General features: G+C 38.2%; 1 protein-coding gene across 7 annotated transcripts in view; it reads left to right on the forward strand.

Moving 5' to 3' along the window:
* The window catches only part of ARHGAP21 (Rho GTPase activating protein 21), a 111,512-nt gene that overhangs the window by 34,893 nt on the left and 50,179 nt on the right, over positions 1-26,440 (forward strand). For all 7 annotated transcript variants that reach the window (XM_079300577.1, XM_079300578.1, XM_079300576.1 and 4 more), the window contains 2 exons: positions 10,583-10,765; positions 16,468-16,492. In XM_079300577.1, coding sequence (XP_079156703.1) covers positions 10,583-10,765; positions 16,468-16,492 — 208 coding nt within the window. The remainder of the gene's footprint in view (positions 1-10,582; positions 10,766-16,467; positions 16,493-26,440) is intronic.

The following is a 26,440-nucleotide window of genomic DNA, read 5'->3' on the forward strand; positions in this document are numbered from 1 at the left end:
AACTCCCCCTACCCCATATGTCAAGGTGAATCTTCTGCAAATGGAGTAAAATTCTGGAATAACTACCCACGTGCAGTAACCATGTTTTTAAGGTTTGACTTGAAGGATCAAATCCCTGATCTTCCAAAGGCTTCTGTTTGGTTTTGGGCAGGTCAAGAGACTTCTCTCATATACATGAAATAAAATCCCAAATATGCCAGTAGTGCAGTATTGAATGAGCTTAAGCCTTAACAGCTTGAATTACCAGCAGATACCACCAGTGATATGCTTATGCAGATGGAGTGACTTGTCTAGTCTCTAAGTGACCTCATTTTCTTGATTTTAGAAGGAATGAGTATATTGTGTTTGTTGAAAAGTTCAGTAGTTTCAGTAAGAGAAGGTCAGTCTCGTGCTTACATTCAGTAGAGAGCAGGTATAAGGATGCACTGTCCCACTGCTCAGCCCAAAAGCAGTAAAGCCCTTACTATTGTAGCTGTATCCTGGAGCAAGCCTGGTCAACACAGATGTCTGCCATAGGGACAAAGAAGCTGTGGAAAAGTGGTTGTTCTCTTGGGTAGTTGGGTAAACTTTAACTGTGGTCCTTGTAGACTTAATAATTTTTTTATTCAAGACACAGTGTCTGACTACAGTAGAGAAAAACACTATAAAGGGAAGGAAATCTGTAGGTAGTTTCAGGGCTGATAATAGTTTCAAGTGTGGAGCCTCAGGTTATTGAAATGAGGTCTGTGCAGGTGATTTTGGTGATTTTACATTGTGCAGTGGTTAGGTTTTCTTGAAGGTTCTGCAAAGCTGTTTCACATGTAAATGCATTTGTGTTTATACTGTGGTGGAAGTGTAGTGGAAACTGTCTGGTATCTTGTGTGTTTGGTAAAGCTTGGGTTATTCTAGAAAGCAAAAAGAGTACAAAGTCACCTCAGGACAAAACTTCATTGTGAAACTGTCCTATTTTTGCAGTAGTGTACTCAGCTGGGGACAGAGGTGAGGTTTGTTATTGTCCTCTCCCTGTCTTTAGGAAGCAGAGTGGGTCATGGGGCAGCTCATAGTCTTGGGTCTGAAAAAATTCCTATAGGTTGAAAGAGGCAGTATAAGGCAGCTCTTGACAGCTGGTGACTGTACAAGGTGCTCTTGCCACTTCTGTCAGACTGCTGAGAAGATTCTTTCATCTTGCATGGAGTAATCTCAAACATTTCTTCAATGCTGAGGAGCAGGAGCATTCTTTCTTTCTCTCCTGTCTTTGAAATATCCAGATTACACTGTAAGGTGAGAACAGAGAATTTCCTATTCTTAAGAAGCAATGACAGAACAAGCACAGAAAGAAGATTTTCAATTTAGCTAAATTAAGATCACATGATATTTTGCTGTTGTGCTAGCTACCAGCCCTGCAGATGTTTCCTTTCTTTCCAGTTTAAGGATGTAGCTGTTAAGAGGGGAGGCTTTTGCTAATGGGTCTATAAGAAAACAAGGAAGCTCTCAATTTCTCTTTGTTGTTAATGTTTTTCTGGCTAAATTTAATATTATGAACTCCATATTTGTCATTATGAATAATAAAATCTAAGATACAAACCAAACACATTGTGAAAATAGCTTGCATCTCTGTCCTGTGAACTTTTTCATTATATACTTTTTAATCTGTGTCTTAGTGCTGTTGCTTGAAATGTGGCAGTATAAATTATTATCTGAAGGGCACTTAATTAGCTTCACAAAGAATCCCAGTCAATTAGTACCTTCTTTGGATGTGTACAAGCTACTACAAATACATGTACACACTCAACAGTGTGCTTTTCTGTGTGTATGTATGTTGTAAAACTGAACTAGACATATGATAGATTAATGAGTTGAAATATGCTGAACTTGGTTATACCTAGAGTTTAAAGGGATATCTGAGAAGCTAGTTTGTGGATAATTTAGGGATTAGGGACTAAATGTGGAGAAATCCTGTTTAAAAAGTGGTGGAGCACTAGACAATGCTCTTGGTTTTGGTGAAGTTAAGAGCATTGTTCAAAAGGTCCAGCTATCAGAACTACAGTATGAGGAAACTAGAGCTTGTGCTGTGTAGAAAAAGAAAAAAAAAACTACTTTAAGTCTAGGCAGACTTACTAATTTGGACTTTTTCTTACTTTGAAGTAGAAGAACTCATTCTGAATCTCACCTGGCCCAGGAAGCTGAAAGCAGCTGTCATTCCAGCAAGTATGTCTAGCTAGGCTCAATCTGCAGAACCACTTAGGGTGTTACTGTTTTTAATCCAGAGCCAGGCAAACTGAAAAATTTTCATTTGAAGAGAAGCATGGAGGGAACATTTTTGAGATCATCCTTGCTATGGATATCCTTCAGCTTTGCTTTTCAGGTCTTGTTGGAATAGTGATGAGACTGACGTGAGCACCAGCTGCTTTACAGAGCTGCCTTTTGTGAACAGTAGAGTGCAGTAAGGCGGGTCTGAGCTGTGTAATAACATGCACACGTGGAGGTTTTTACTGTTTGTTTTCTGTGTATGCCTTGACCTTTATGAGAACTGAAGTCCTTTATCCTGAAATACTGCTTCTCCTTTGAAATGACTGTGTTTACTACAGTGCTAGTAGTACAGAAGTAGGCAGAAAGCACACAGAAACATGTATTCCTCTGCCCTGATTCCAAGCCCAAGCCAGCTCTGTAGCCTGCATGGTGCTTGACAGAATTTTGTTTCCTTCCCTGTGCCTCCCAGCCATCTGCCATGCTGGCACAGATGCTTTGGCTTTGAAAGGTTGCAGATTTCCCACTTACTTCATACATTGGGAGTAGCATGTATTGCCATCTTAATTGCCTTTCTCCTTACCTGGTCTTGGTTTTAGAATATGATTTACATACTTTATTGAATTAGAGTATTCAGTCCTGCGATGCATTTCAAGGTTTGGTGTCCTCACTAACCTCTGCTGCAGGCAGGCATCTGCTGCTGTCTTTATTATTGAACCATACCAGCTTATATTCCATCTGGGTGAGATTCACAGTCCTAAAAGACATGTAGGTTTTTTCCTAGGATTATGTCTTAACACATGCCTGAATTCAGTTTGATTAGTCCATCAAAAAGGACCCAGGCTTAGTCCTATAATGATGTGTTAAAGTGATAAGGTGAGCTCCTGTGAGGGACAAACCCAGACCTGTGGTTAGTCCATCAAGTGATGCTCATTATTGCCTTCCCTTGCTCTGAATTGTTTCATTGTGGGTCTCTGCAAGACCCATGAAGGGGGTAAGAGAGGGAGTGCTGGTTATGGAGGGCATCTTGCTAATGCTGGTGACTGCTTGAGTCCTAACTCACCAACTCAGGTAAGCAGCAAACAGGAGGAATGGCATTGCCTGTCTTCCCCCTGGTCTTATCGTGATCACTAATAATCTGTTTGTTTTCTTGTTGTTTGATATTGAAACATTAATTGTAGTAAAAGTCTCCAGTTGCGATGATAAAGGGTCATAATGCATCTGGTTCTAGTGGGAGTTGAATTCTTCAGTTTGTTTGCCTCTGTTAGCCTTTTCCAGTTAGTGCTTCCAACTCAGCTGCAATACAAGAGAAATCTTAGTGCTGGGGTGTCTCAGCAAATATCCTGCTCTTCATGCATGCAATTGCACTCGTCTGATAAAAGATGAATGGGGATCCCGGTGATTCTGAGTGCTGATGCTTTCCCTGAGTTTGGGAGTTGAAGTCTTCCTCTGGAAACTGTTTTTTCTTCCCCCTCCCCGCCTTCACCTCATGAAGAACTGTAGCATGGAAGAAGAGCTGTGCTCCCAGTTCCTAAACCAGACAGTAGAGACCCCAGAGTGGGGGCCCTGACTAGCCCAGCTTTATCTGTCTCTGTTAATGCTATCTACTGATGGTTTTATGTGTATGGACTTGGGCTGTGTTTATATCCACATCTTGTCTTGTGGTGCGTGTGGTTCTGTAGCTGTTTGATCTTTAGAGCTTTGAGGGTTTGTTTGCATCTGCATTTTCAGTTTCAGGTGTTTCATGACAAGGCAGCCTCCTCTTGGTAACTACTGAAAACAGGCTCAGCAGTTTCAAGCACTGAGCAGCCAAGTCCTTCCTGCAGCTTTCATAAATCCATAGCACTGAAGTGGCCAGGATGGAGATAGACACCTTCTGTCTCGTGCTCTGAGGGTTTTGCTGCCAGTCAGATCTCTTGAGTGGATCCATTTCCCTGTGGCCCATTCTGCAAAGAGGAATCCTTAGAGATGTTCCAGGGTAGGAAACTCTTCTGTGCTTCAGTGCATCTGTCTCAAACTATCTGATTTTTCTGCTTGGGGAACACTGTTAGAGTGCCCCTCTGTAGATAAAGGCTTTCTCAGTGGAGTGAACTAATTTCACTACTATGTATCACATAGTAAATGTCAGCAATCAGATAAATAAATATATGGTCAACGCTGTTAGGTTGAGTGGGTTGTGCTGTGAATCTGTATTGCATTTTAGTTGTATGTTGAGAGTTCAGCTCCTTATTGGAGAGAGGGAAAGTTGGTTTTTTTTTTAACTTACAATGTTTTATTTCTTCTTGGCAAAGTTCACTTTGACAGATGTTGATTGCACCCAGCCATGCCTGAGTAATGTTGGTATTTCTAAAAGGTAGAAAAGAAAGAGGATGTACTTTTGGACTGAAGTAGGTGAGGCCTGCAGGTAGGAACAGTAAATTGTTTATTATTTATCTGCTGTCAGCTTAAATATATACTTAAATTAAGCATTAATAATTTTTTTACCATTGTTGGTTGCTCAGTGTGAGGGGTGACACTGGAGTAGTATGCAAAAATGAATGCTCCAGTTTGACTCTAAAAATACTGAAACATTTGGGATATTTGTTAATTAACTGTGCATGCTAATTTTGATGTTAGTAAAGAAGGGCCAACTTTGGCATTATGCATGCACTGCTGCATGCATCTTTGGAATTCAGCTGAGAGTTTTTTAACAAGTCTAGCATGTACAGCTGTTAAATATTCAAATGGCGTTTCCTCAGGCACTTTTATTTTTTTTTTCCCTTACTTTCTGCAAATCCCAGATGCCTTTTTTATGGTGTCAGTTACCATCCACAATCTTACATTGAGGATTTTTATAGATTTTCTCATATCTCACCAGTTTAGCAGACTGATTTCTGACCATCCATGTAGGTTTGGAGAATATTGTTGATTATACTCTGTAGCCATCTTTCAAGGACATAAAATGATGAAACACTTATTTTAGGGGAAGAACACTGTCCATATATTTATACTGACAGGTTATATTTCCTACCTGAATTTCTGTCTCTCTCTACCTCCTACATCAGTGCAAGATTATAAAGTTTCGGTAAACATAGAAGTCAGTCAGGAGTTTGGACAAGTAGGTATTGGACACAGAGGCCTAAAATGATTAAGATTTGGGGTTTTCTGTGTTCCAGGTTTCCTGCTGGTCTTTGCAGGGATATTTTTTTTATTTCAGTAAGAAATGAATATATTTCCTGAGGCTAAAAGTGATGGAACTAATTTATTTGTTTTTAGAAGGCTGTGTTCTGAATACCTGGAAGATGGATTTGCTTAAAATGTCGCCTTTGTGTCAGTAATTGCTTTTCTTCAATTGGGAATAATTTCTGTATAAGATGCTGTTTGTGCATTCCAGTTTGCTTTAAAGACACATTAGAAATTACCTTGCTACATCTTTAGACTGTTTCAGTTCATGATCATGGTATTTGGCTTTATAAATTTATAAAATTTCCCTTGAAATTTTGATTTATTAGCTTGAGAATGAAAGAAAAGACCCAATTTGCACCTTGTGTTAGTGATCCTGCTTCCCAGGTGCTAGTAAGATAAAATATTGTCTTTGTGTGCTGGATATGCCTTCCTATGCAAATGAGATGGAGATAATGTATCTCAGAAAAGGTTGTATAATCTTTTATATCACTGCCTTATAGGCAGGTTTTTTTCCTACACATTCTGTAGTCTTAGCCAGAAAAGATCATCTTATTTCTTCTTTGTTAGCTTTTCAAAGAGCCTATATCATTGTCACATTAAAATAAGGCCAGACTGTTCTAGAAAAGCCTTTTTCTCTGCAGTAGGAGATATTTAACAGGGCAGTTAGCTAAGTGATAAAGTGACTGGGCACAAAAACTGGGGAAAGCAGATGACTGTATACAAGAAATACCCCAGTTTTCAAGTGAGTCCAGTTATTATTAGAGCATTTGGAATATCCTGCCAGTGTCCCAGGAAGATTTTAGGGCTTAATAACTATGTTGTTTTTTTTTTTTTTTTTCTCTGGGTCATGTCAGTAGCTACTGAAAATTCCTAAAAACCATACAATGGCTGTTGAATCAATAAAATGGGGTAGCATCAGATCATTTTCTGTTCAGCATATGTGTCTAGCTGAACTGCTGTATCAGGTATCAGTTTTCTTGGTAGACCAGCTAAAAGCTGGGCACTTGCCAAGTGCAGCTGAAGCAGGTGCTGCTTAGCTCAGGCTGTCTCCATGTTGTGGCTGAGGTACTGACAGAAAAGTGCCCTGGATGGTCTGGTGTTGGGGGATGTTGGTTGGTTGATTTGAGAGCTGGGGTTCTTTTATTTGTTTTAGTTTATATTTTTTTTAATGCTCTGAAAAATGTAGCATAGGAAAGCCTTACATCTACAATGAGACTTTTATTTACATAATTTATTTGTGAAGCATTCTGTATGGTGAAAAACACATAAACCAAAACAGTTTAAAAAGGTTGCAAATCCAGATGCTAGTCCCATGCCCCATTTCTTTAGAAATAATTTTGAATTTGGGTACTGAATGCAAAATAAATTGATTGCTCATACCAACTTTATAAGAGCTTAAATGATTTTTCAAGAATAGATAGAGCAATATATCAGTTATTTCTTGTGTTCACAATTTTTCACCTATGAAGAAGTGTTCAGAACTTAGACCATACCTATTTGTCTGTTTAGGCAGTTTTATTTATAGCTTTGATTGCAGTTACCTACAAAACATAAGGATTTTTAGCTTGTACAGTACAGGTCTATAAATTGATCAGAAGATTAAAAATTAGAGGGGCTTTAGAGAGCATGCAGGCTGGATGTTTTAACTTTCTTAGTTGTTATTTTAGACTGATATAATGGGAAGCTACTGCTTTGAGCCTTTTAATTGGAAATAATATTATTTGCAAACATTAATGCTACTTCCTGATTTTACATAATTCTGTTACTGTGTGTTAAGCTGCCAGTGATTCATGTGTTTTTTATAGTGCCATCTGATTTTTCATGGGTACTTTCATTGCTCAGGAGGAAGGGTTAAATACAATATTAAAAACAAGGTATGCATTTTACAGTGCACTTAGGCATCTGTTGTATGTCCTTGCAATTGCATAGAACAGGAAATGATGCTTTGAGATACTTTGTGCAGAAACCTTGTACAAAAAATTCCCCAGGGAAATGATGCTTGAATAATTTTTAGTAGCCTGGGATTCTTCAGTCCTTGAACTTGATTGTATGCATTCTGACTTGGGTTTTGAGGACTGAGTCTATAGAGAAATAAACATACAGATCTGCAGTGATGACTGACACAATAATCTTGGGTTTGTTAGATCTTACATGAAAATGAAGCATTCATTTTTTATCTCTTGTAATGCAAATTGCTCTACCCAAAAGGCAGTTTCCCTTATAGATATGAGATACTTATGTATTTGTAATTCTGTATTTGATTTGCAAGGAAAACTGTGTAGGGACTTTGCCTTCAGTAGTGTGTACTTGCCTGTGCTAAACATCATCTGGTTCTTGGTTGCAGTCTTGCATCCTTGTTTTGTTTATGTTTTTGAGAACTTTTCTTGTTCCTTTTTCAAGCTTTTTTTGGCAAGGGGTATTCTGGTGTGTGTGCTGTGGTTGGAAGGTGTCACAGGGTTACTCAACAGATGTTGACTCTCTTTATAAATCAGATTCTTTCTTGTTCATAGTGATGGCTGAAAGTTGCTATCACTGAACATGTCTCATGTTTATAATTGATAACTTTGAAAAATTGATAATTTTTCTGTTACCCTGCTGGCATGCCTTGCAGGGGGGTCCAAGGCTGGTATGAAATTCACTATATCTTTTTAATGTGCTCTTTCAAGAAATAATTATTTGACTGTGAGTTTGAGTAACTTCTAGTTCAGTAACTTGTGAATACTTAAAATTTACATGAAATTGCAAGGAAATTGGAGGTTCTCTTGCTACACTGAAATGCAGAAACTCCTGTTTCTAAAAGCTAGTGAAGTTCTCTATATGGCTCTGTTGTGAACTGAGGTTACAGTACTTCCGTATGTAAGTTATAGTCATCAGTTGTTACACATAGTAAAACTACTTTTTGACTAATTAAGGAAGTTTGTTAGAAAAAAGATGGAAGTATATTGAAGACTTAGATTTTTTCAGTGCTACATTTAAGCTTGCTGTTTACCTATTTCTAACTATAGGTATTTGCTTATGAACATTTTTCAATATCTGTGGTTGTTGGATCATTTGTAACTTTGCATCATTGCATATTAAAACCTGAGAGGAGAAACAAAAGATTGCAAGGGAATATTAAATAGATGGGTTGCTGTGAGTCACTTGATGGAGGAAATCACTCATTTTTTAGAGGCCAGTGATATTTTTTTTTTTTTTACTAGGAGCTATTTCTTTTGCTGGTTTACTAGGATCAAAATGTTCTTACTGGCTCCGGTTTCTGCTGGTGTCCTGAGATTGAAAGCCTGAAAAATGACATTTATTAATGTAGAACTGATAAAATGCTCCTGTGTTTGGAAGCTGAACAGAGTGGTTAGGAACCTCAATAACAAGCTCCATCCTTAGGCTAAAGGATTATGTAAATTTTATCCTAATCTTTGCATTGTTTGAACTTTAAGCTCAAGCCTCTCATTTTGGCAGATCTGCAGTGCTCACTAATTTTTCGTTCATTAGTCATCTAATTGCAGAGTCTTCTCGCTTTCACACTAAAGTTTTAAAACATGAATGAAGATGTTAGATGAGGACAGACTAGATTCAGATAGTCCTTGATATTTATAACTGTTCTTTCCAAAATCTGCCCTTAGTTCTTCCAGGCTGTTTGGAAGAGCAGGTTGTCAGGTTGCTCTGGATTCTCCATCTTTTCTTGTTCCTGAAGCAGCACCATTTCTTGGCTTGGCTGTAGTGTCCATTTGTATGGTGTTTTTTCTTGCTGAAAACAGGGTTGTTGGAGGTAGGGAGGCTGTTCTTTGCAGCACTTGCTGGTATTTGTTCTCCCTGTTGGACACAAGCAAGATGTGGGTTTCTGAGGACAAACTGTGGCATCTGTGAACAAATCTGTTGTGCTTTGCACACCTGAATGGAAAATGTTTTTCTTGGGGATTAACTCTCACCAAGGAGCTGCAGTATTTTCCTTGTAGTAATGTGTGTTGCTGTTGTGGTTAGAGTGGAAATGTCCTGTCTTCTCCATAGATGTTGACTGGAATTGGCTGAGCCCACCTTGCCAGCTAGCACTGCAGTTTGAGATTCCAGCTCTGAGACTGAAGGAAAAGAGATTATTTTGGAGTAGTACAGCAGTACCAAGCAGTAAATTCTGACACGGATCAGCCAGTTGCTGAGCCACAGCAGCAGAGCTACTGGAGGACAAGAAGACTATTATTTCTGTTTGAATGCCCTTTGAATAGGCTATAGGCTCTGGTATCTAAATTTGTTTCACGCATCGTTGAACTAGAATCTTTAGAGGAGGGTCATAGGATTTTGCATGCTTTCTTTGTGCCTCCTGCTTTTGAGTGCTGGTGTGGCACTCACTTTGAAAGTTGAAATGGAAGGCTTTTTATAAGTCTGAGAAGGTAGATATTTTAATATGTTGTTTGATTCATAGGTATATAAAATTATCCATAAGAAAAAAATCCCACCCAAGATTGCTTATTTCTGCATGAGAGGAAGGATTGCAGTAGGGCTGTAAAAGGAAAGGACATTTTTTTTTTACTTTTGTTTTTAGAATTTGCATACTGAAATGTTTAGAGAAAATAGCTAAGGGTGGAAAAAGCAAAGGTGAAGTCATAATATGACTAGAGGAAAATGTTTTACTGGAGAAGTCTAACCAATTGCATGTTCTGTTTTAATTGTATTAGGTAAAGAGAGTCAAGAAAGTAATACCTGAATTGTGTGGGAAGGAGAAAGTTCTTTGAGTTTTTTTTTGTTTTGTTGGGTTTTGTTGGGTTTTTTGGTGGTTTTTTTTTTTGTTTTGTTTTTTTTTGTTTTTAATTGTGCTTGTGTATGTGAGATACACAGCCAAAAATGGGGTCCCGGAAGCCACATGTTTATCTCTAAATAGAAGGCAAATAAAACATGCAAGCTGTACACTTTTCTTGTGGTTCCTTCAAGTCTTTCATTGTTGAATGTTGACTTTTTAAATATCTGACCTCATTTAAAATTTAAGCATTATTCTCCATATGCAGTATGACCAGAGGTGCAGTGGTTTAAGGGGTGCTGCTTTAGCATACGCATTCGAAAATTCTAATGGTCATCAAGTTATTTTGGTTATAGGGGGAGAAATTATATTTTCCAGTGTATAGAAATGTCTAAGAATTCTTACTAGTTTTCTTTTGCAATGATCCAAATTAAAACTCCTCTGCTTATCTTTTTTCTGTTTTAGGCATCCAAAAATAAAGATGGAAAAGAGCAGAGTGAAGCTATATCACCATCGGAGGAGGAAGAAACTTTCTCTTGGCCTGGTCCTAAAACTGTTGTGCTAAGGAGGACATCTCAGGGTTTTGGCTTCACCTTAAGACACTTCATAGTTTACCCTCCGGAATCTGCAGTTCAGTTTTCTTTTAAAGTAAGTGGAATTAATAATGAAGCACTTATATAAAACCTTGTGCCCTTTAGGGTCAAAAATCCAGCTTACTTGAAAGTAAATGTGTTTATAGGTCTGTCTTACACAGGTGAAAGATTTCTTGTAAGGTGGGTGGGCTCATGGTATTGTTAAATAGCTGTCTGCTGATCAGTTCCAATAAAATGGAATTGACTAAGTCAATTAAAAATATTTGTATCATGAGTAAAAACAGTGGTCATTGCATTACAGGAAAGTATTTTTCTGTACAGGTTCTTCTTTTGCCCAAAGCCAGTGTCATTAATTAGTGTGTATCTCTTCTGAAGCATAGACTTGAAGGGTATGATGCTTGGGTTTCGTTGTTTTTGTTCCCCTCCCCAATTGAAGTTTGTCATACCATCACATTAAGAGTGTTTGCCTTATTTTCTGAGTATCCTAAACTCTGTCTACAGTAGAAAGACAGAATGTGTTTCTGTGTTACATTCTTTCTGCTGAAAAGAGGATCTGCAGTTCTGTGTTAGCCAAGAGACTAATATATGCAAAATATATAGAGGCCTACATAAAAAGACAACTTTCTTAAAATATTTTACATTTTTTTATTTAAAACAAGAATATCTGAATGTTAAGTAGCTAATTGGTCTTCCTTGCTCAAAGTATGTTCATGTTCTGTGTCTGAAGCTTTTGAACTTTGCTGTAATACAGGGTGTTGAGAAAAAGCCCATTTAATAATGAGAGGAATTGGAAAATTGAGAGAGGCTGTTTCCTAGTGAGTTCAAATAACATTTACTTATTTTAAAGACATCAAGTGTAGTAGTTTTCATGAGCAGTGCTATACTGAGTTTTGCTTTTGCTTTTCCACTTAGGTAGAAGAATAAATTCTTACCGAGATGGGGAATGGGTAGTGAAGCTTTCTGGAAAGAGCATGAAGTTAATTGACTCATGTATCTCTGTAGATGTTTTTCAGTAAAGTTGTCTGTCTTTGCCTGCCCTTGATGGCCATAACACTTCTTTAGAAGTAAAAAAGGCTTTGCAGAAGGAAGATGGCACATTTTTCAAGTTTACTGCAGCTATTTAGACTGAAGTTATGTGGAAGTGAATCTATTAGCAGTATCAGGTGATCCTAACATTTCTTTCATTGAGCACAGGTAATAGCAGTCTCTGCTTGAATTCAGTGTGAAACAGAGGATGGAGGATGAGGAAGCATCTCTCAACAAGAGCCCTATTCATGCTGAAGGTGAAAATAAGCAGCATGAACAGGATTAGCCTCCTTAACTAAGAAGTGACTGGATATGTTTTGGAAAGAAGCCATCACTAGATGTCTTTGAGGGAGACAGTTTTGCACATGCAAAAGGAGACAGGCACAAGGGAAGGGCATTATAAAGAAGAAATGTCAGTCCTTCCTCTCTTGTTCATATCTGATAGTTTCTGAGAGACCCAGTCAGTTCTTAGTGAGCCCAACACCTTTAAATGTCAAGACTTGTCTTGAAGCTCTTAACTCCCCCTTTGTCTGCAAGAGAGATCTTCATCCTTTTAAATTTTTTTCTTTCTTCTCTGACATGTTAGAATCTGGTTCATTCATTCCTATTTCTGTCTGATTTTGGAAAAGAAATCATGAGGTGCTTGGGTACTGTAACACCTTTATTCATGGATTCAGTTACATATAAAGATGGTAAGGTTCGTTTGGACAGAGCCCTTGTCCTGAACAGTTACATTAACCTGAACCATTATATTAATTAACATTAAAAATGATTATATTCTCTCTTCTTCTTTTTTAATATCCATGAGGTGAAGCAAAAATAAGAACAGATCTTTCAAATTACTACTTACAAGTCTTCATAAGGTGAATTTTGTAGAAATCTCTGTACCTAAGTTACGGTACAAAAGAATGAAATTCATCTGTTGTCAGCCTGATCCTAATACGAGGCAAATCTGATTTCTCAGATGTTCAATAGGATCTTTGATCGTATAAAGTTACCAGCTAATTACAATCTCTGTCATTGATTGTAAGCTCAAGTATCATTCCTCTCTTTCCTCATTGATCAAAGTTGTAAGCTCATCAGAAGTCACAGATGTTTCATTTTGCATTCCTCAAGGGGAGTATAATAATGATGAATATAATTTGATTTTCTGCCTGTTCTTAATCTTGTAGTAGCTTTGGCCCTCCTTCACACCTGAGGATGCAGCCACTGCTGCTGTAAGACAGAGATTATAGCTGGATGTTGAAGATGCCTTTGACAACAGCTGGAGTCACTCAATCCTTGACCTGTTTCTCAGAACCACAGCCCTTTCATTATCACAAGTGTCAATGTGATGCTGGTGGTTTCCCCCTAGGTCAGTGCAGCAGTCTCTATTGTTTACCCCAGGGTAAAAAACATTCTAGCTCCTTTAATTTTATTTTTTAATTCCTCCCCACCCCTTCCCCCAAGGTCAGTTTGCCCTACCATCTCTTAAATTTTGCTACAAATCAACATAAGCTATTAGAGGAAGTGAGGAGAAAAAAATACTTAAAAGTGCTTTCCTTCAAGCAATCTTTCCACATTCTTTGTGGATATATATGTTTTAGATTTTTTAAATACCAACTGTAGGTTCCAGTTCAGAAATACTGGTGAAAATGTCTCCATTCGAAGTTCTGCTCCTGTTGCTTCAGTTTGTTGTGTTTGAAAAAACTGTCAATGGGTCAGGTAGAATCCTCTGGGAAGAGGAGCAAAAGATTATTACAAAGGGGACCAGTGGCATCTCTAGGACATGGGGCATAATATTCTTAGCCTGTAGGGTGTGGTAAAGATCACACCACAGGTGCATAATCCATGGGAATTGGAAGATAAGTTTTTCTGTATGCTGGAAGATGCTGCTGCTTGGAAAGCTACTGAGGTGAATTTTCTTGGAAGCAAAGAACTGCATGCCAGAGGATGTATTGAGTGGAGAAGAGTGGGCATTACTTTTTATAAAGTATAATAACCTGTTCTCTTCTTGGGTGTGCTTGAGGTGTTGAGCTTTTAAATTCTGAGAAGTTCAGCATTCTAGTTTGTCTAATTTGTTCAGTTGGAAAGCCTTTTTGTTTATTGTCCTGAAGGACTGGCTGCAAGGAGGGAGATCTAGACAGATTTGCCTCCAAGACCTGGCTGAATGCTCTGAGTCCCAAAACACACCCATCTTGGTACATAAACTCCTAATAGTACTGCAGGTGATTTTTGTTTTTTTTTCTTTGGTGACACCCTTTCCCCATGTCAAAAAAATGGAATGCTAGTATATTTTATATCTAATTCACTTAGCATTCTGTATGTATATCATAGTGCTGGTCTAGATAAATTCAGGGTATTTTATTAAGTTATATTATCTTTTCTTTTATGCATGAAATACCTATTTAAGTACAAATCAAGGGTCTCTTTCTCATTGTAATTGGTCTTAATTAACTAACTTACAAACACTGTGATAGGATATAGAAAAAACTGTTGTCTGGTCAGTCACTTGGGAGGGACAGCCCTGTGTGAAAGATGACCTTGGAAATTGAGGTTGTGGTTTAACACACTTCATTTTGGCAGAAGTACTTGGCAGTGCTTGTGTGGGGATACACACCAAGCTGGGAATAGCTGCACATTCAGGAATAACCCATTTTTGTGTTGTGCTTGCTTCCCATGCCTCCTTTCCCTTAAGAAAGTGAATAAGGAATGTGTGGAAGATTTCTTAAGTTAGCATTGCAAAGAGCAAGTGTTGCATAATGCCTTTAACATCAGGTGTTCATTAGGATTTGTTGCAAACACTGTTTTTGCAGATGATGTTTGTTCTTCCAAGTTCATTTGTGTGAGAAGTAAATGGTAAAATCTTCTCTTCAGGTATGGATGCAGCATATGTTGACGTTTTGCTAGTGTAAGGGGTGAATGTAGGAGGGAAAGCTGGTTTCAAAACAGTTGTATTAAAAAGCATTCATTCCATTTTTCAAAGTCTGATCTCCTTGGCTTGATACCATGAAAAACGAATGTTTTGCAGCTGTCTTTGGTAACAGAACTTTACATGCCAGTGACAAAAGTTACAAAACCCACTGCTGTATTTCATAAATTACAGCATTTCTACATTAGCTAAACTTTCTCTTCAAAAGTGTTTGTTATATAGCATCAAATCAAGTAGCCTCCCATACATGTAACCCAGAATTTTCAGACTAAGAGTTCTAATAACTCTCTAAAAGAGTTTCAAGTACCGAAGATATTTTTTCACATGACAGATGTGGCCAGAACTCAAAACATGCAAATGTTGCTCGTGTCTAATTCTGGGCTGCTAATTGTAGTTCAAAAGCAACTGATTGTTACAGGGCTTCAAGAGTAAGCAGTCATGGTACTTACCTTCTAGAGTGCCATTTTTACCAAAGTATAGAGCAGACAGGGCTGTCCAGCTCAGAGATGCACTGTTTGGGCAGCAATGGCAATTATCATGGCTTTTTAAAAGTAGAATATACGCTAGATTTTTGTTAATTCAGAATTTTGGGTTTGGGGGAGTTTTTTTTTCTTTATTCTTTTGTTTCTTAAAGTTATCTTTCTGTAGTATCTTTCAAAGCTCCAGCAGAACTTTTGTATGCCTTGTCAGAAGTTTTTTGCTGCAAGGACAGACTTGTCTCTTCCTCACCATTATACAGTGTTCATATCTGGGTCTTATTCCTCTCTTTCTTCAGATCTTTCTCTCTTGAATGGTTTGCTCAGGTCAGTGTGTAGTTGCTTTGAGCTTATTTAATTTGAAAAACATAGTGGTTTTCCTTTAAATACAAAATACCTAGAAATTTGGAGTTAGTCCATCTAAAAGTAGGAGGAAATATCCAGATGAAAATTATTTTGGTGATCATTGCCTTGCTCCTTATTTTCTTCAGGACAAATCTCTTCTAATTAGCTGAGATTAATAGTTAGAAATATGTTTTAAATACTACCTATTAGTCTCAGAAATTGTATTTGATTAAGTATTTATTGCTCTGTGAAGGCTTCAGTTTAGAAAGCAAGTATGTATTTTCCTATTTAGATAATTTTGCTTCTTAAATGGTCTAACTTTGTAGACAAGATTAACCATGATCTTCGTACCAAAATATGAACAAGAAAGTAACCTAAGTTTGTTTGTTTTTTTTTTTTTTTTTTTTTAGTTTAAGCATGCCATTTCCCCCCCAGTAATTTCCAGCTGTGTAATTTTTGGGATCAGTGAGCAGAAGGAGACATAGCGTTTGGGGTACATATTTTTCCCTTAGTAGTAGTAGTAGTTGCACTAAAGGCAAAATAAACTTGGTTCAAATTTCAGGAAGTATATTCAGACACTGCTTCCAAAATATTTTGTATCTCTTGCATGTGTAGCTTTGAATGGTGAGGTGATTAAAGTGTAACCCTTCTTGCCTGGCTTTCAGGGTGAAACATGCTTGCAACCACACACAGTGCAGTGTGAGGCTTCATGGTTGTATTTCATGGGGTTTGGTACATTTCTTTTCACATAATCCTGTTCATGTTGTTTCTGTGGCAATGTTTCATACGATTGTGCTTAGTTGTTTTTGAAATAGCTATTACTCTACATTTTCAGAATAAAAGCCTTAGTTCTCTAAGTTGAAAGTTGTAGAGAAAGTAGGAGGTACCAAAATGCAGACTTAACCTTACCAGTTCACTTCAAGTCTTTGTACCTTAGAGATGCCTATGCATTTTTTCCATTTATTGAATTTTTAATATGCACTCTTTCTTCCTCTTTAGGATGAAGAGAATGGGAATAGACAAGGTATGTCTTGTTTTTACTCTCTTATAGATCCAGTATATTGAATGCTTCATCTGTGTAATAGACTTGCTATAGAATAGAATTGCTACTTAAGAGCTTGAAATTTAAAATCACTTCTGTGTGAGCATCAAACTCATTGATCAGTCACTTAATTCTAGCTTTTACAGTCAGCTCCCCTTCATTTTCATAGCTTTCTCCCTCCACATTGCCTTTGTCCACTTTCTTTCTTAATTTACACATTAACTGATTTTTTATAAGTTTATGCTAAATCTCCATCCCAGTTAATTGAAGTTTTTCTTTGGTACTTAGCTGTTTTCTCATCCATGTTTCCTTTTTGCTGATATCTTACTGTTCCCTTAGAAGAGTGAAAAGCATGTTGATTTGAGGAAGCTGGTTTTCAGTCCCACTTTGTGTCCCTGGTGTGTCAGGATGTGAGGTGCAGGGGCAGTGGCACTGGGTGCCCTGTGCAGGGCTCCCCTGCTGCTCTGTCTGCCAGCTGGGCACAGCGTGGGCTGGGTGCTGCTTCTGCTGCTGGGCTCTCATCTGCAGCAAAGCACAGGACCTGCTCTCAGTGTGCCTTTGAGCACCTCCTGTAGCTGGAAGAACAGAATATGCCTGAACCCCAGATTCCATTTACTTTGTGTAGCTGTGATGTATTAGAAGCATTCTGGGAAGTACTAATTTATTTGAACTTTCTTACTTTTCTCTTGGAAGCAGATGGATTCATCCATTTCATCCTCCTAGTTTTACTCAGCTGTCATCACCTGCGTGTTGAACAGTGAAAAGTTAATCTCTTCCTACTTCTTATCACTCCCTAAACTTGAAGCATCCTTTATCTGTTTTGACATACAAAAAGGCAGATTTCTTTAGGAAGGAAAGGGAGTTGATCTCTGCCAAACCAGTATGGGAGACACCACTTTTGCCCTAGAGAAAAAAGTTTTGTGGTGTTCTTGTTCTCACAGGGAGAGCTCAGGTAGTGAAAGATGCAAGGTAGAACTGTTGATCTAAAACGTTATCTGATAGCTATTTTTCGGTAGAGAAACAGCAGTGAACAAATACTTGGTTCACCACAAGACCTGTAAAGGTGGAAACAAAATTACTTTCTGGAAATTTTTGTGTAGCTTCTAAGCCCGTGAATCATAGCTCAACTATTGCTTATTTATAGCACCATAGTATGCTGTATGCCTTGAAACAGATATCAGAGGGCACAAAAGTTAACAGCATTTTCATAAAGGAGAGAAGGTTGGACTTCTCCCCCTGGAAAGAGAAGAAATAGCTGTGAGGCAGAAGATGTAGATGTCAGTAAAGCTTGAGCTGCCAGTTTTGTATATTAAACCTTTAAAAACAGCAAAATGGACCGAAGTGCGTTAAACACTTTTCTCCAGCATTCGACACGATCTTTGGGGGCATGGGTGGATGAAACTCTTCGTTGACGTTGCAGCGGCGGCTGCTGTCCCAGGGTGGGGAGTAGGCCGGCTGTGCGAGGAGAAGGAGCCGCGCCGCGCGCTGGGGCGGGGCCGGCCCGGCCGAGCCGCTCCGCTGGCAGCCGGCGCCACCGCGCGGCGCCTCCCGGCACTGCAGCCCAGCGGCGCCCGGCCCTGCCGCACCTGACTGCGCATCCCCGCGGGGAAACACTGCTCCTTTGAAACTTGTGCATGGGAACTCGCCTCATTCGCTTCATCTTTCCTCTCTGAAAGACTAAGCTAAAGAAATCCAAGCCTTTCGTTTTTGTGAAGCGGTGTTTGCCAGTGCAGAAGGGTCTTTTTTTTTTGTATCAGTGTTCAGTGAAAATTTATAATTATCTGCCTTTTATGCTTTACCCTTGTCATAAATTAGGCTTTCCTGTTAAAAATGAGGGTTTCATATCTAATTCAGCATTTATATATTTGATTAGGTGAGTGTGGATAAAAGCATCTCTATTGCTCTTACCTTCCATTGAGAGTACTTGAATATTTTTCCAAAGGATCAGAGCACCTAATTAAGTCTAGAGGGCAGATGATAAAAGCATGTACCTTATGATGTATTCCAGCAGTGAAAGAAATATTTTTATATATTTTAGGTTCTGCTGTAAAATTTTAGAATATAGTTAAACTGAGCTCCTGGCTTGCATTAATCTTCCTTTTGGTAAGCAGCAAAGTTTCAAAGCTTTTATAATGGAAGCTAATGCAAATTTGTTCAGGAGACCTCTTAACTGGGACTGACACCAGAGGAAGATGATGGCCCAAAAGCGAAATTGGGATGCCAGGCAGAGGAGTTAGGGTGCTGTGAACAGGAGACACCTCATGGTCAACAGCAGGGACAGAAGAGGATCTCAGCTGTATGCACATGAACAAAAGAGAGCCTACAGGACAGTGGAGCTGTCCTGCCTTTTTCAGGAGCTCACTGGAGCCCCTGCACACACACACAGGAGTGGTGGGGTATCTCACAGGAGAGGGCCAGGGTGCTGCAGTGGGTGGAGGCACTTTGGGGAGAACAGGCTGGGAGATCATGAGGGTTGAGTTGCCTTTGTGGTCCAGTTGTGAGAGCAGCAGGGATGCATGGAGCTCTGGCTTGGGATGGATGGAGAGCTGGCTAGAGCCTGTGGTCAGGATTTGTGGGCAGTGTTTTTGGGGGGTGTCTGCTGCTGCCCTCTCACGGAAGAAGTAGCCAAGGCTTTCTTCTGACCAATGGTGGAGGCTCCACATGCTCGTGCTGCTTCTTGTGGGGGTCTATAGCACCCTGTTGTCTGCTGGAAGGACATCACAACAGATTTACCCTAAATATTTTGTAGTTATTATTTTAAGTTTTTCAGTTCTTTTCCTTCTTTTTCTGCTCCAGATTGTTGCTTAAGCCAGGTTGTGGAAATGCTTCTCTAACCAGGTGCATTTTATCAGAAGATACAGATTTTCCACCGTGGATTCTTTGATCACTGATGTGAAACTTTTATCAGCTTCTACTGCTCTCCAGAGAGTCCCAGTTATACTGACCAGCCTGCATTACGTATGTCTTGGAGTTATTACCTCCTGAAATAACTTGGAGTATTTATTTTGTGTGTTTTGAGGATGGCTTGCCATCTCTTTACCATTCTTCCTAATTTCTGGAGTTGCCCTGTTTCAGTACTCATTTATTTAAGTGATAGAAGTCTTTCAGGAGAGTATACTAGGAATATTTGGAGCCAGATTGAAAAATACCTATACCTAAAAATCAAGCAGTCTTATTAAAAACTTGCACTGTCAAGATGTCATGAGTGAAGCTGGAAGAAAACTTCATGCCATTTGATTGTATATTTAGTATTATTTTGTTGTCTTTCAATACAGGTTTGGTACATGTGAAGGTAGTTTCTTGTATATTGTCCTAAAACATGTTTTCCTTTAATGAGGCTTGGCTTGGTGATCATGATTAAAGGGGGAACAGTGATAGGCATAAAGAAATAGACTGAAAAAAAATTTATCTTTCAATAGAACTAAGCTGTTTTGTGTCTAACACAGTACCTGGGAATCTAGTATCATTATTATCCTGATGGTTTTTTTTTAGTATGATATTCTTGCTTTTTGTACTTTTATCTCTAAGTAGAAGTACCTGTAGCAACTAGGAGTTCCTTTTCCCATAAAAATGAAAGTCAACTTAAGTATATTATTTGGTGTATTTTTCTGTAGAGACTAGTGTGTGCTTGTTAATGATTTCATTTAGTTAATGAGAAGTCTAGAACATTAAACAGGTGGCTTTTTTTTTTCTTTCCCCCTCGATGTGCCTACGTATGTACAAAAATTTCTACCCTTCAGTTGTCTACACTAAATAGTTACAATTTATTACTTGGCCTTCTTCAGCTCTGTGCAACTCTGCTTTGACAGGGAAGAGCCTTTGAGAGAAGGGTGTAAAAAATGCAGGAAAAGCTTTTTTTCCTGCATTACTGCTGCTGACATAAGGCCTGGAGTTTTTAATATTTCATGTCTTTTAACAGACTGTTGATTTCTGTAGTTTGTGATCTCCCAGGATTTAATTTAATCCCATGTTTTTTAACATCATGGTCTATCAGCTCAGTCTGTTATGAAATAAACATACTGTGCCTGTGATAATGGGAACAAGGTAGATATGAACAAGAGGATGAATGTGAAAGCAGTAATTTGGAAAGGTCATAGATGGCTGGGGTGATATGGTCCAAGGTATATGATAGTAGAATTAGGAGTAAAAGGCAAGAGGTGTTTAACAGTAATGCTTCAGGATAGTGGGACAGTAGATTGCCTTTTTTTTTGTAGATTTCTGATCCAAATTAATTTTTTAACACCTGAATGGTGAGAATGCTAAAAGAGGGCTCACTTGGTTTTGCACTGAGACCAGAGCCTGATGGTTCCTTGTTCCTTTATCATACATCCTGAATGTTTAGTGGATTTGCCTTCCAGCTTGTCTCATGTATAATGCTTATCAGTGGTTTCTGATGAGTTCAAGTCATCTTTGAATTTGAATAAGAACATGAGATGTAATTTCCAAGGATTTTAAGGGAGAGTCCATAGATTCATTACTACAGATAAAAATTGTATTGTTGTATGCTTATCTAAGGACTATAGTAAATCCTCTAGACTGATCATAGATTAAATTTTAGACTTGAAAAAGTTTCATTTGAGAGAATTGAATGAAGTAATAGGAATGGCAAATAATGCAATGAGAACACAATTTTGGGGAGTTTGTAACTAAGCTGAAACTGTGTTATATGTTTTCCATAACATTGCCAAATTATGTTCTCATCTTCTCCCCCTACTGTGGCATGTAGGTAGTTGAGATTGTATTAATCAAATGGTTTAACAGAAAAGTAAGCAAAAGAAGCAATACCATTTTGGAGATGCCCAATCAAAATGCCAGAGGTGCATTGTGAAATAAGAATGTATTTTTCCAGTGTTAGAGTTGAATGCCAGGTGTGTCTCTGCTAAATGACTCAACAGCACTAATTTACTTATTATATTCTTTCAGAGGCTTATCCCTGGCACTGTATTTCAACTAGAGTTTTTCAGTTGAGTTGCTTTGAGCTTGACAGTGGGTGAAATAAGCTCTGCTGGGACCTTTGGGCTCCTTTTCCATACTGGATTGCTAGTGGAGAAATGCTTATTATGTATGAAATTCAGTTTGCAGTAAATTCAGATTACAGTATGCAGAGTGATCTGTAGTTGGACTCCCTCAGTTAGATTTAATCCTGACAGGTTTGTGATTTATATTTAATGAAATGAAATTTGAGTTAATAAATTCAAGTTGTGCTGTACTTTCAGCAATCTTTTTTGAATAGTTTGGAGATGATTAACGGGTTTTTGATTGAGTAATCAGTTTGAAGCATTTGCCCTGTTGTATATTTCCTTTCCCTTTGCTTGAAAGGCATCTCAAGAATCAGTGCCACTCAGCATTATTGACCCAGTGGAGCTCAAATGCCTTGGATACCCAAAAGCATACTTGGAGATCTTCATGCTTAAGAGGAATGTTCCTCCTCCTTGAATCAGAGAAAGATGTATGTTAGACTTAATTGACTTAAGTCTTAAACTGTCATAATTGACTCATTTGAGGTGTTTCATGAAGCTGGTTTCTTAAATGTAAGAGTGAAAATCATCCATTTGCTGTCTGCTGAGCATAGGGCTGGGAGTAAAAATATTCTGCAAAAAAGTTATTTTACTAACCTCTATAGACTTCATTGAATCCCTGTGTTATGAGGATTTCTAAGCACAGTTCAGCTGTCCTGAGCAGATGATTTTTTTTCTTCCCTTCAGGAAGAAGAGAAATTACATATTTTTAAGCAGTAGCTAGTTTGGAGAGACTTTTTAAGAAAGTATGTGCCATACTGTGTCCCAGCACTTGCTGTTCTGTGCTCTGCAGGTCAAAAAGAAAGGAAGAGCTCTGTCAGCAACAGCACTTTAGCATGAGACTTTTTTTTTCCTTTTTTCCTTTCCTATTCAGAATGTAAAGGTTGTCCTTTTTGTAGTCTTCATGTCTCAGATATTTCAATCTGTGTTTTATAGCAAAAGGTTCATGACTTCAGAGAAATAAGTGCTTGTTGCTATGTTGTAGTGTGTTGGTGAATTTGATAGCATAACTTCTGCCATGCCATTTTATTTTCCAGATGCATTATAGAGCTGTACAGTAATACTATCTGGTCTGGAGAGAGTAGTTTAAAAACTAAGTCATAGTTACTGCATTTGATACAATATTAGTTATGTTCCTTTTAGCAGTTAGATTCAAAATTGGCACCTAGATGAAATTAATTTCTCTGTCAAATTGGGCTAATTAGGAGAAGCTTTCCTGAATGTCACCTCTAAGATGTTTTAAATGTTACCTCCCCAGTTTTAAATGTTACCTAGTCTTCTTAATTTTACTGTTCTGTTTAAAAATAGTAGCATTTTTTTAATACTCCCTTTTATCAAGGAGAGCATGTTTTAATTCTGTTAATTTGTAGAAGTGATGGTTGCTAGTGCAAGGTATTCCCCTCTGCCACTTGTGGCCTCTTAAACACATTTGTCAGGAAAGCTTCCTTGTAACTTTGCAATGGGAGACTTGCTTTCTCCTGTCAGACTCTGAGGCATTATTGACTTGAAGTTGCAGCTCATAGATCCAGGGAGAATAAAGGTTAGCTCATAAATAATTCCATGATATGTGTTATGAATAAGGTCTTTATTTTGCAGTTATCTGAGCAAAAGTTAAGACACTAATTATAGTTTCTGGATTTTACTGTGATCTCTGTGGTATTGTAGGAAGCATGTAGTCTTTGATTAATTACAATATTTGCATAGACTTATGAAAAACATATTGGCTCAGAAAAACCTTGTTGCAATAAATTGGTTTTCTATATTTGTCTGGCATTTGATTTATAGGTCTTTATGCTTCTTCAGATTACTTTTTCTTAACTTTGGTTGTCTAGACTAAGGACCTTATTACTAAGACTCTCCTGATTCCTTTCTGTCTTTTTTTATGCCAATGAATTTTTGTCTTGAGCCTTCTATATACTTGGGAATTTATTTTTATTTCCTTGTTTCTGATGATGTTGAATCTCTGAATTAAAAGTTCAGACATAGTTTGCTTACTCTAAAGTTATCTTTTCATTTGCATAGCATCATTGAAGGAGGTCATTGCACTGCAAGGAGTATTTTAGTTGTTCTGTTAGCAAAACTACACTACTGCCTGGAAAACTTGCCTTTGAATTTATACTGACTGGCCATTTACTCATGCTGGAAATTCTCATTTGCTTGCAAATTGATACAGGCAAGGACAGTTTGGGCTTTTCAGTTTCTGGTCAACTGAGCAGTTTACTTACCTACTTTATTTGCATTTCCTTTAATTGCTCAAATATAAGACTACATCTCTCTCTGTAGTTACATTTAAGATGGAATGAAGTACAAATGAAGGTCTTCTTACAGAAGTTGTGCTTTTCATCTGTGCTGTTTCCTTGCATATGGGAATGTTACTGGCAGCTCACACTTTGTTCTTTGTGTGTCCATGATATCTTGCTTTTTATTTGCAGAAGAAGATTTGGGAGAAACTGTTGTATTCGCTGAATACCTACAATGTAATGTTCAATTACAAAGTATGTTGTTTTGTTCACAAAAGTGTGGAAAAGGAGGAAGAGGAGGCAAAATTTTCTGCATTAGTGAGCACTGGAAAAGCACAAATAAGGCTTGTATGTCTTACAAACTGAAGGTCTAAGATATTTTTACTGTTCCTTGTGGTATTACCTTGTCAGGAATTGCTGGCATGCTCAAAAAAATTGGTCTCTGAAATATTAGAAACAAAAATTGTGAATCCTGACAGTGGATGGTGCAGAGCTTGGCTGTGTTTTTGTGTTCTAGGTTGTGGTGTTTAGGAGGAGGGAGGTTTAAGCTCTCCTTTCTGGACAGCATCTTGCTTTTGCCTGATAATTGAGTGCAGACAGGACCACATGGAGATTTAGGCATAATTAAATAAGTGTGTAGTGAATGTTAAATTTTGAGACATGAGGTGAGTTATTAGATAATCCATTTTACTTGAGATTTGTTTCTATGATGGCTGAGTGTACATCTTCAAGATTTATTCCCCTCAGCTGGTTTGAAGAAAGTACTGTTTGCTTCTACTGTCAAAAAATATTGCTTAGCTTTGCTTGAGTTTCAAACTCAAAGTATAAATGTACCTTTTGAGGTTATGTATTCAAGGAAGTTCATTTATGTGTTAGTGATTAAAAAAGATTTGGTTTGTATTCAAGTGTGTAGAAGATCAAGGAGAAATGAAGAGTATGTATTTATCTACTGGAGCTTGAGAGTTCTAAGATTTCTTCTTGTTTCCACTTGTATTTGGATAGTGTTGAATTGTAAAATGAAGGTGCAAATGTAATCAACATTTTGAACCTTTTATCCTGATTTTTTGCCCCTAAATCGATTTTTAGTGTGGTGGTTGACCTTTTTTTGGAAGTAAGAATGACTGACTGTTTAGTATAGCCTCTTCTGCAATAGGGTAAAGAGCCAGGTTTAATGTGCAATTAGCTTTCTGAATTGATTGATAAAATAGCTGTGGAAATGTGAAGTGAGTGTCCATAATGTCTTGAAGCAGCTGACAGGCAGGTCAGAAGTCAGACATCAGGGAAACCTGCAGTCTGTAGTCTCCATAAATTGTGGCAGGTTTCCCCTCTTACTCAAAAGTGGGAAGTGTGTTAAAGGACTTCTGTGTTGCATACTGACTGGAAGTAACTTTATCTGCCTGACCTCTTGATTTGCATGTTCAGGTGTGGACAAGGCATAAAGCAGCACTTGAGTGTGAAACTAGCAGTAGGCCACTAACATTTTTTTAAAGAGTATTTTATAAAGAAAGCTGGAATGTGATAAAATAAATGTGCCATGGGAGCTGTATTATTTTTATTTTTCTTGCCACTTTTGGAAATGTATGTGTCTTGAGTGAAAGATAAGTGGCATCAATGGGAAGGATGTTTGGTCCTATAAAAGGTCATATTTTAACTTCATTCTTGTAAGTGATTTAAGCAACCTTTTGTTCACAGCATCTGGGTAGATTAATCTTGGAGCTTCTCTAAACTTGCTGAAATGTTACTGGCTTTTTAAAGGACAAGACCCATCATATGTTCAGTGTCTATTTAAATCTGCAGATTAAAAATGACAGATATTAACTTTGGCTCACAAAGAGCATTTTGTATGTCTTGTAGCTGTATCCTGCTAATCAAATTTGAAGTATTCAGGGACTGAGCTGCCAGCTGGAGTTTCTTGATTTGTAATTCAGTTGCTTTATATATAGTATTTATCTGATTCTATCAAGTAAACTTTCTGATTATTTGCTCCCAATCTGGAACTATTTTTGAGAAGGCCATTTAAAGCCATATGAGTGAGCCATTTTGTTGAACTGTTTTATGGTAAAATGGCAGAACATTGAGGACCTGCACAATAAAGGCATTAGGCTAAAACTAGGATCTGAAAAATCTGAATCAGAGTCAGACAGTGATCTGTTTTTTTGCCCACATAGAAACTGAAGTCTATGAAGATGTTAAGGGGGCACCTTATATTCAGGAAATACTACTGTGGTTTATTAAACATTTTAGGTGGGTCATTTAAAGCTGTGGGGAAAGCAGGGCCATTTGTGCTTAAGTCAAAGATCAGTCATTTCAGGAATGGTTAGAACATAATAACACCAGTTTTAAGGAGCTTCTTTTATCATCAGTGCCAATTTTAAGCAATTCCTTTATTCTCTGATGCTGTTCCTTCTTTTCCTGGTTTAAGCTTTTCTCTCTCTCTCCACTTTGTGGGGTTTCCTGCTAAACTGGAACACAGACCCAGCTTGTTCTGTGCTGTGTCACTTCCCTGGGCTGGCTCCTCACGTAGGCTGCAAAGGTGGCACTGAGAGTGGGCAGCAGGGATAGCAGCTGGAGCCAGGAGCTGGCAGTGACCAAGGCTAGCAAAGCCAGCTCTGGCACTTCTGTCTGGCTGTGGCATTTCAGGTTCTGTGAGCAGTGGAGACCATGCAGGGCTA

The sequence above is a fragment of the Erithacus rubecula genome, assembly GCF_903797595.1.
Source record: "Erithacus rubecula genome assembly, chromosome: 3".
In the NCBI taxonomy this organism is placed as follows: domain Eukaryota; kingdom Metazoa; phylum Chordata; class Aves; order Passeriformes; family Muscicapidae; genus Erithacus; species Erithacus rubecula.